Here is a 10000-nt window from a genome sequence, read left to right on the forward strand (position 1 = left end):
TGTGTTTCCAGGATATGTGTGTGCTGGATGTGTGTGTCTGTGTGTGTTGGACATGTGTGCTGGATGTGTGTGCTGGATGTGTGTTTCCTGGATGTGTGTGTGTGTGGGCTGGATGTGTGTGTGGGCTGGACATGCGTGCTGGATGTGTGTGTCCTGAATGTGTGTGTGTTGGACATGTGTGCTGGAAGTGTGTGTGCTGGAAGTGTGTGTATTGGATGTGTGTGCTAGATGTGTGTTTCCTGGATGTGTGTGTGTTGGACGTGTGTGCTGGTTGTGTGTGTGTGCTGGACATGTGTGCTGGATGTGTGTATGTGTTGGATGTGTTTGTCCTAGATGTGTGTGCTAGATGTGTGTGTCCTGGATGTGTGTGTGCTGGATGTGTGTCCTAGATGTGTGTGCTAGATGTGTGTGTGCTGTATGTATGTGCTGGATGTGTGTGTGCTGGATGTGTGTGTGCTGGATGTGTATGTGCTGGATGTGTGTGTGCTGGATGTGTGTGTGCTGGATGTGTGTGTGCTGTATGTATGTGCTGGATGTGTGTGTGCTGGATGTGTGTGTGCTGGATGTGTATGTGCTGGATGTGTGTGTGCTGGACCTGTGTGCTGGAAGTGTGTGCTGGACCTGTGTGCTGGAAGTGTGTGTGCTGGATGTGTGTGCTGGACCTGTGTGCTGGATGTGTGTGCTGGACCTGTGTGCTGGAAGTGTGTGCTGGATGTGTGTGTGCTGGATGTGTGTGTGCTGGATGTGTATGTGCTGGATGTGTGTGTGCTGGATGTGTGTGTGCTGGATGTGTGTGTGCTGGATGTGTGTGCTGGACCTGTGTGCTGGATGTGTGTGCTGGATGTGTGTGTGCTGGATGTGTGTGTGCTGGATGTGTGTGCTGGACCTGTGTGCTGGAAGTGTGTGCACTGACAGATTATTGACTGTATAATTAGAATAAATTCTACATTCAAACTTGTTGCCGAATGTAAAAAATAAATTCATCTCCAACTGATCACTTACTGATCCAATAGTCTAACCCAGTGTGTGTGTGTGTGTGTGTGTGTGTGTGTGTGTGCGTGTGTGTGTGTGTGTGTGTGTGTGTGTGTGTGTGTGTGTGTGTACAACTATGAAATGTGGCACATTTTGAAGAGCTTACACAGCCAGCATGTGGAAAAACTCTCACATCAGAGCCTATCCCTGACCCTTGGGGTCAAAGGTCAGCTGCTATAATAGACAAAGGTCAAAGGTGATGACATGTTGAGTGTAACCTCCGCCTGCTCCTCTCATTAGTGCTGTGTGTGAGAGAGAAACTGTCTCAGAAGGAGTGTCAGAGCTGAGCAGGTAGACTGCCACTTTCCGCTCACTGTCACATGCTGCTGTTGAGGAGGACAAAGTGAACAAGCTGTTAATAACCTTTCATATGACCTTTCATATGACCTTTCATATGACCTTTCATATGACCTTCATAATCTCTGTAACATAAAACAACACATTACATCTATTGCATTTATTCTTTCCTAATGAATATTATTTCTACTCCGTGTCTCAAACAGCTGTTAATCAGGTCAGGTATTACTCTGAGGATGCTTGATTGACAGCGCTTTGTCTGAGACTCCGCCTCCAACATCACTCAAGCAACTAAACACAACAGCATGGAATCAGGAATTAACCTTCATGTAGCAGCACACAGTTATAGAGTTACACAAGAACTCCCTGCTGAAAAATCGAAACCCTCACAGAAATTCTAATGGTTTCCACTACAAACGCCATTACAAACCATCAGCTATCCATTAAAACCATCACCATTGTTGGTTCTTAATGATATCCACTAGACAAAACGTGCCACCAATAGAAGGCAACAAATTACCAGACGAGACGCAGAGGGACCATTACAGTTTCCATTAAAACCAATACAATTTCCATTATGACCATTAAAACCATTATTAATTCTATGAGGGTTTCTATTTGTTTTGTTTTTTTGTTGTTGTTGTTGTTTTTCCAGCAGGACAATCATCGCTAAGTAAGCTTTTACTTGCTCGGGCAGCTGTCTAATCACTGGGTTAGCTTTACACACACTAGTTTAGCTTGTACTAGCTGGATTAGCTTTGCGCTTGCGACGTTGTTTTGCTTTCTTGTTGGTTTCTTTTTGCATTTTGCATTTCACATCGTAGACGGCATTTCTCCGATCGATGAGGATCAATAATCAATAATAATAGAGTGATTAAACGCATCTTCAATCTGCTTACGTGGAGCAACCACTGTACATATCCGTGTGGATGAGCTGTTACTATAGAAACGGTAACGTACAGCATTAATATACGTAAGAGCTGTTACTGTGGAGATCAAGTCAAGCCAAGCGGCTTTATCGTCGTCTCAAGCGCATACGTGGAATAGCTTAATAAGTACTGATATTACGCAATACTTTCATAGATTGTGGTCTCGATGTTCGAAATATCTAATATTGACCTTCAAAAAACTGTCATTAATAACCGCTAAATTTATAGTTAATATTCGTAAGTATTTAGCCGGAGGAACGTGTCTACTGTATGTAACTGGAGTCTGAGATATTCTGAAGTTTTGGCCGCTGAAGAAAACAGCATGAGGCTGGAGTTTGGGTTTTCACGCGTACACGGGCCTTGTGTTTTTATAACTATTACTCCATTTGCGTTGGTATATTAAAGCCTACTCACGGCCTCGTGTACGGTATATTTCACATAATAATGGTGCTATGTGCGTTTCTAAACCTCCTCCCAGCTATTTATTACACTGATTTGCATGTAAAAGCAACAGCTCGCGTGTAACGACGCACGCTTTCATGCTGTAATGTTTCCATCGTCCTCATTGTGTTTTTCTGGGGTTTTTTTTCTATACAGAAGCTGAGGATCAGCGCCGTGGGGCAACAGGTAAGCACAGACACACCTTTCTTCTTAATCTACTCTTTAATCTCCTGATTTTCCTCAAGAATTTGAAAGTTGTTCATACTGGGCTGAAGGTGCACTCATGTCTGATTGTAAACCGTGATGGTGAGCGTTTGCTGGCGTAAGCGACGTCACTCATGTGTTATAATCGTCAGGCAGCTGCGAGGTAGACGGCTTTATTATGTCTCTGTCCCCAGGGCTCGTTACAGGTTTGAGCTTGTCTAACAGTTCGGCGTCAGTGTGAATTCCACATGAACGGGTACATAAACTTTTGCGAACCGTGCTCTTCACATGCGTGTTGTCCGTTGAGTTTTTGTGGGTTTGAACGTCTCCTGTGTGCATGTCCTGTGTGGAGTTTCATGGCCTCTGGTCTTTTCCTGGATGGTTTACATTCCTGGATCGTTTTCCCTGAAGGAACAGTTCTACATGTTTACAGTGCAGGGAATTCAGCCTTAAACACACTTCTACCACTGATCGCCTATGACATCCGACATCTCATACTTAAGCGTTTCATTCCTCTTACACCACAGTGAAGTTCCAATTATTGCAATAAAAAATGATTTTTTTTTTTATCCATTTAAAGTTACATATATCTAAAGTGTGCGAAACAAGTTAGTTCCTGTTCTCATTTCTGTTATTAAGTAATCGACACCACTCTTTTTATTTTCTTCTTGTAATAAAAACATGTAGGAACCGTTCATTATAAAGTCACGACTACAGGACTTGTTGTTTGTCCCGTACAGTTACAGGATGCATTTGTCTGCGTTTGAAGTGACGGATTTTTTGAAGCGTTGGTAAACCAAGCAGGAAATTGTGTATATTTGTTGAAAAGTGATCGGTCTCACGAGCTGTCGGAATTGACTTTGTACGTCCTCTCGGCCCGAATCAGTTCTGGATGTGATTTCGCTTTGCCAAAGTAAACCTCACTAACCGCTTCTGAAGGGGCGTTTCTGGAAACGAGGAGCCCCAAGTGGCTGTAAATTTAGCCAGCGGTGACCGAGTGCGGGGCGACGGGAATAAAATGGGTTAAATTCCAACAGAATGGGTGGAGATGCCTCGGAACCACACGGCCAAAAAATCCATGAAGTAGGAAATTCCATGTTATTTTCTGAATGTCTCTATAGGAGGTGGAGATGGTGCTTGCGTTGTGTTTTCTATTAGCGAAAAAGGTCAAGTGGAAAAACAATTAAACTGACTAATTGCTTCAAGAACAAAATGATGCTGACTAATTCCATCAAGAGGGAAACCAAACACAGAGCCTCCACCAACGATTTCTCTCTTTCTCACTGTGTGTGTGTGTGTGTGTGTGTGTGTGTGTGTGTGGGGCGTCATTATTCAAACAGTAGTCCACAAGGGCGGCTTTCATTGCCTCAGAACCTGTTCATTCATCTCGAATCCCAGACTCAGCAAAGTGTTTCCTCATTTTCTTTTTTCCCCTCTCTCCATGCGACCCAGCACGTTTCTTTTCTTCACCGTGGAATGCCACTTTGCCAGCGTTTCACACCAAGAGCCACGCACTCGAATAACTGCTGCAGCAGACGCGACGTTTTCCAAACATGAACCAGCGCTTCTTCTGTAGCAGATCCTCTGTTTCGGCCAATCACATGACAGGCATTTATGGAAATAATGTAACTGAAGGAAGCTCATCAGACCAGGGTCTAGCTACAGGAAGAGATAGCGAGGTTTGTTCTGTATCGGATGTCACCATTCAGTCGTGGTAGTCACTTACGCAGATCTTTTCTAAACAAGGGATGTTATGCAAATGGAGCTTTTACAGATTATAGCTGAGTTCCTCTGACCTATACAGTTACACTTGGGTTATATGGGGACTAAGGGATTTTCCCCAAATGTACAAAGGGCGTTATTTCCAAAATAAAAAATGCCATAAACATCTCTACAGCGAATACGGTTCAACTTCCTCCTGATGAGGTGTCATGGAGGTGGAAGTAAATGGGTGGATATCTGCGAGCTAGCTGCCTCACTAGCTAATCCAGATTAATGCTGCAGAATGCTAATGGTTCATCCAGCAGACTATAAGGCTCTCAAGTTTGTCCTTCTCAGAGTTTCACTGGGAACCTTCCTTTTCCTGTAAGATTAAACATTGTTACTGATTAAAGACTTCTTTGTTTTATCACTCTGAGGGAAAGTGGAGAACCCGACAACAGATGGCTTCTCTTTCAGAAAAGATTCAACGTAAACCCCTTTAAAAGCTAGAACCTTTCATCATTCAGCAGTTTTCTTCACTTGGTTCTTCACTTTATCCGTCTGAGGGAACTCCTGAAGTTTCTCCAGCAGGTGGCTTCACGTTCAGAATGCATCTAGAAAGCCAACACCCTTTACCATTACCAAAAAAAAAAAAAAAAACACTTGATAAACCCTTTTGGTTCCTTAAGGTTTTTCTTCTTTTGTTGAAAGATTGAAGAGCTCTTTATTTTGTACCTCTGAGCGAACCCTTAAAGGTTAAATGGAGAACCGTACAAGGGCTGGCTTTACCTTCGGAAAAGATTCCATGTAGGAACCCTTTAGATTGCTAAATTATTGCTGAAAATAAAAACATGAGGAACCCTGCCAGTTTGTTGAAAAAAAAAAAAAAAGTGGAGAAACCTACAACATATGGCTTCCATTTCAGAAAAGATTCCACATAGAACCCCTTTAGAAAGCTAGAACCCTTAATCGTTCAAAAAACCTCTTGAGGAACCCTGGCAGTTTGGTGATGTGACATATCCAGACCATCAGCATTCCGTAATTCCAGGAGTACATCCTGAATGGGATAACGATCTATCAGAGATCCTCATACATACAACTCAAACACCGAGGAGCAAGTTAGATGTAAGAGGAAACTGGAGAACCCAGAGAAACCTGAGGAGCACATGGGAGTAACCCTCAAAAACTTGACACAGACCTCCTCTGGTTTTAAACGAGCCACCATCAATCTGGAAGTGTGCACATGTAGGACGAGGAGGATGAGCAGAGAGGTGTAACAGCCAGTCAGGGACCGGGCCAGAACGACCAGAACATTTGACGTTCTGGCAGGAACACCGATCTTTCTCCTTGAACACAGTTTCTCTGGTTCTACTGGTTCTGGGTGAAATGAAGACCCATTCCCTTACAGCTTTATGCATCTCTCAGCATAAACATGATGATCATTCAGTTCACCGCGTACAGGGTCGAATCTAGAACTCCTATGTTCTTCGGCTTGTTCCTCCAGGGCAGTGGTCACAGCCCTCTTCCTTGAGACCCACCTTTCTGCAGGTTTCATCTCCAAGCAAGATCTAACACACCTGTTTTAGTTGATCAAGAACTTCTTAAGACTGTGATTAGCTGGTCAGGTGGGCGCCATTACAGTTGGAGCTTCAGGAAGGTAGATCTCCAGGAAAACCTGGTTCTATGTGAAATATAACAGGATTTTCATTCCGGAACGCTTCTGAGGAGAGAAAAGAACTCTTTAACTCGCCAAAGATCCATCAAGGAACCTTTTAAAGAGTGGATTTAGTTTCTGGAAAGTCTTGGAACTTTCTTCTCTCTCTCTCTCTCTCTCTCTCTCTCTCTCTCTGTCTCTCTCTGTCTCTCTCTCTCTCTCTCTCTCTCTCTCTCTCTCTCTGTCTCTCTCTGTCTCTCTCTCTCTCTCTGTCTCTCTCTCTCTCTTGACTTATTTCATGCTCTTATTTTCTGTTCCTCCCCTCATTCTCACAAGTTTGTCCCTCTCTTTATCTCTCTTTCTCTTCCTTCTTTTGCTCTGATCTTATTTCTCTCCTCATGTCCCTTTGTTCACTTTTAAATTAAGTGTGTCTCCTCTGTCTTTCTCCATCCACTCTCTCTCTCTCTCTCTCTCTCTCTCTCTCTCTCTCTCTCTCTCTCTCTCTCTGTCACCCCCCCCTCTCTCTCTCTGTCATTCTCTCTCTCTCTCTCTCTGTCATTCTCTCTCTCTCTCTCTCTCATTCCCTCTCTTTCTGTCTCTCTCAGTCTGTTAGGGTTGGACTAACTGCCTCTGTGTGGTATGTGTGTTGGCTGTAGCGCGAAAGAGGAGGACATGCTTAGTTTAGTTTGCTGTGTGTGTGTGTGTGTGTGTGTGTGTGTGTGTGTGTGTGTGTGTGTGTGTGTGTGTGTCTCAGGCTTTTAGACAGTAAAGGGAAGGATGTATGAGCTCAGCCATGTCACAGGTAAGTCTCAGTTTTAGTCGGCACCTCACACAGTCCTCCAGTGCGTGTCCTCTGAGTGAGAGTGTGTGTTGGGTTCTGCAGGCGTTCTCTGCAGTAATGTGAGGCGAGGTCCAGTAAGGAGAACCTCTCAGGCTCGTGGGAATGCTGACACTGTGGATGTTTGTAGCGTTCTGTTAATGTGCTGAAATGTTCTCATGGACGTAAAGACTGCAGCCTGAAGTTCGGGTTCTGTGTGTTCTGTTTGTGTGTGTGTGTGTGTGTGTGTGTGTGTGTGTGTACACACAGTCTTTCCTCAGTGGTGTGTTAGTGCGTCCGGGTGAGGTGATTGAGACGTGTGTGGTGTGTGTTCTGATGATCACTAATGCTGTCAGCAGTTTAAGACCTGAACGTGAACGTGTGCGATTTGTATGACACTTTGTTCAAAAAGGGGCGGAGCTCAAACTTAAACTCCACCCTGAAGCACATTAAATTTGTTTAGAATGAAATGTTTAGTGATTAATTTGCTGGCTGGTGTTCAGTGGTCTTCAGTCCTCCTCAGAGGTTTGTATGTATGGTACCATCAATGACGTGTGTTTACTTATAACAAAAAAAACAACTGAAGAACGTGTAAAATTCGCACGTGATTTACCATCTGCTGTCGCCGTCAATTTCATACTGTCCATGACTTTTTGTTACTGACACGCCCCCGACTTGGAAAGCCGACGAAAGATATTTAAACAAAGAAAAGTCTCCGGATTTAAATCAGACTCGATCTGTTCGTTCTAAACGTTACCCCTGAACTTTTTTAATGACACACTGTAACACTCAGCCGAGCTTGATAAGAAAATTAGCTAGCTAGCTAACGTCCGAGAACCCCTGCTAAGCTCGATAATGTTAGCATAGCGCTTTCGCAGTGCGATCGAGACTAGTGCTTTAAGCTAAACGATGAAATAAAAAGGAATTTTAGTGGGCATCTCGTGAGGTTTGTGATTGGTTTATCAGATTTAACTTAAGCTCCGCCCATAATAACCCAGGAAAAGCCCGTGACTGGGTGAAATCAGGCCACGGGAAGTCCGTAACCGTCGCATTCCTCCTGCACTTGAGGGAACGTGAGTGTCCAGCGTTGTGTTGACATTACACACTCATCCGGCTTTTCACATCCGACCCCCGAAAGAGCTACGAGAGAAAAAAAGAATGTAAATATATGCAGTAGGCGCACGATTCCCAGACTGTGTGTGCGTGTGTATGCATGTGTGTGTGCGTGTGTGTATGTGTGTTTGATGTCTCCATGGCTTCCCTGCATCTTTTTTGTGTGCTGTTAGTCTCACCGTCTCACACAATGCCTCAGACTCACTGAGCTTCAGCGCTCGCGTCATGATTCCTCGCTCGGTTTTCGTCTACGGGAAAGAGTACACCGAAAGGACGAGAATTAAATCCACATCACGCCGCGCTTCACTTCAAACGCAGCCAAGCCGAGGTCTTTAACTGTGCACTGGAGCGATGGCGCTAATGTAGCTAACTCGTGATGGAGGATCACGGCCTCCGGTTTAGCGTATCGTGCACTAAATAAATAAACCGCATTTCGAAAACGGCCTCATCTGGCTCAGAGAGGGGGCGTGGCTAAAGTCTGAAGGCGGAGTCGTACTGTATGTTCGAAGTGATTGTGCTGATGTTTGGTTTCTTCTGTTGTTTGAGGAGTTCTCTCACTCATGCCTCACTGAAACCTTAACCGGAACTATAAAGGGAGAAAACGCGTGACGTATTGTTCTTTACTACGTGTTGGTGAATCGCTGCGCCGTCAGAGGAATAAAACACTTCCGAGCATGATCTGAGTGGTAGCAGTAACTTCGCTTCATCACACCACCACGAAGATGATTATTTTTCCAGAACGGCGTGTCCTGAAGTGTCTTATTCCTCACATGACTTCTAACTGACTCACAACATTCTGCAGAATCTTCACCACTGAGTCAGTTCTCCAGCAGATTTTCTGTAAACTTTGCTCTGAAATAAATTGTGTATACTGCATGCTTGTGTGTGTGTGTGTGTGTGTGTGTGAGCGGCATTTACTCAGAGTGTTTATTGCTGTGTGCTGACACGACACCGCACTTTTGATCTTATGTTCTGTCTCAGATACACACGGCGCTAATTTCGGCTGTTCCCTGTCTAATTGGCGCTGTGTGATCCAGAACAGTACTAGATGAGTGTGTGTGTGTGTGTGTGTGTGTGTGTGAGTGTGAGTGCATGCTTTTGGTCATCTCAGAATAAAAACAAAGCCGCAGATCTCCGTCCTGCTGCTGCCGAAGCCATTTTAAGAATTGGAAGACAAGCTGAACAGAAGCTAAAAGAGTTCAGAAGGAAAAATAAACAGAGATGGATGATAGATTGTACGTAGAAGGTGATGTGTGTGTGTGTGTGTGTGTGTGTGTGTGTGTGTGTTGGGGGGCGAGTTTTTGACGGAGAGCTCTCGTGTGTGAGCTGGTATTACAAATCTGTCAGCGTGTTAGAGGACAGAAGTGGCGCCGAGTGAAAAGCGGGACGTTGGGGAAGACGAGAGGAGACGACGTGATCTGGACGTGTCGCAGGTGTGTAACGTGAGCGGTGTTCGGCTCTGTCGTTACAGCACTGAGGTTTTACCGTCAGTCCTGAGGGAGTGTTCAGTGCTCTCACAAACCTCGTGAGGATTTATTTGAAGCCAACGAGGTGTTAGGGAACAAACAAACAAACAAACAAACAAACAAACAAAACACTTAACTTGAGTAGAATGAAAAGTCGAGGCCAAAAGTTTACACACAGTGCTGTGAAAAAGACCCACGGACCTGATGGAGTTACACCGGTTCTGTCAGGACGAATGAACAAAGCAATTCCAGTTCGTTATTGTGGGAAGGCGCACGTGGCTGAGTGGTGAGCACGTTCGCCGGAGTACCCGGAGGAAACCCCCGCAGCACGGGGAGAACATGCAAA

General features: G+C 44.6%; 1 protein-coding gene across 2 annotated transcripts in view; it reads left to right on the forward strand.

Moving 5' to 3' along the window:
- The window catches only part of LOC108267341 (rho guanine nucleotide exchange factor 4), a 133074-nt gene that overhangs the window by 3588 nt on the left and 119486 nt on the right, over positions 1-10000 (forward strand). Inside the window, exon 2 of one of the 2 annotated variants that reach the window (XM_017471406.3) lies at positions 2856-2885. In XM_017471406.3, coding sequence (XP_017326895.1) covers positions 2856-2885 — 30 coding nt within the window. Of the gene's footprint in view, positions 1-2855; positions 2886-7041; positions 7061-10000 lie in introns of those variants that run through there. The other variant, XM_017471621.2, reaches the window with a different exon arrangement.

Source organism: Ictalurus punctatus, chromosome 1 (genome assembly GCF_001660625.3).
Source record: "Ictalurus punctatus breed USDA103 chromosome 1, Coco_2.0, whole genome shotgun sequence".
Taxonomy (NCBI): Eukaryota; Metazoa; Chordata; class Actinopteri; order Siluriformes; family Ictaluridae; genus Ictalurus; species Ictalurus punctatus.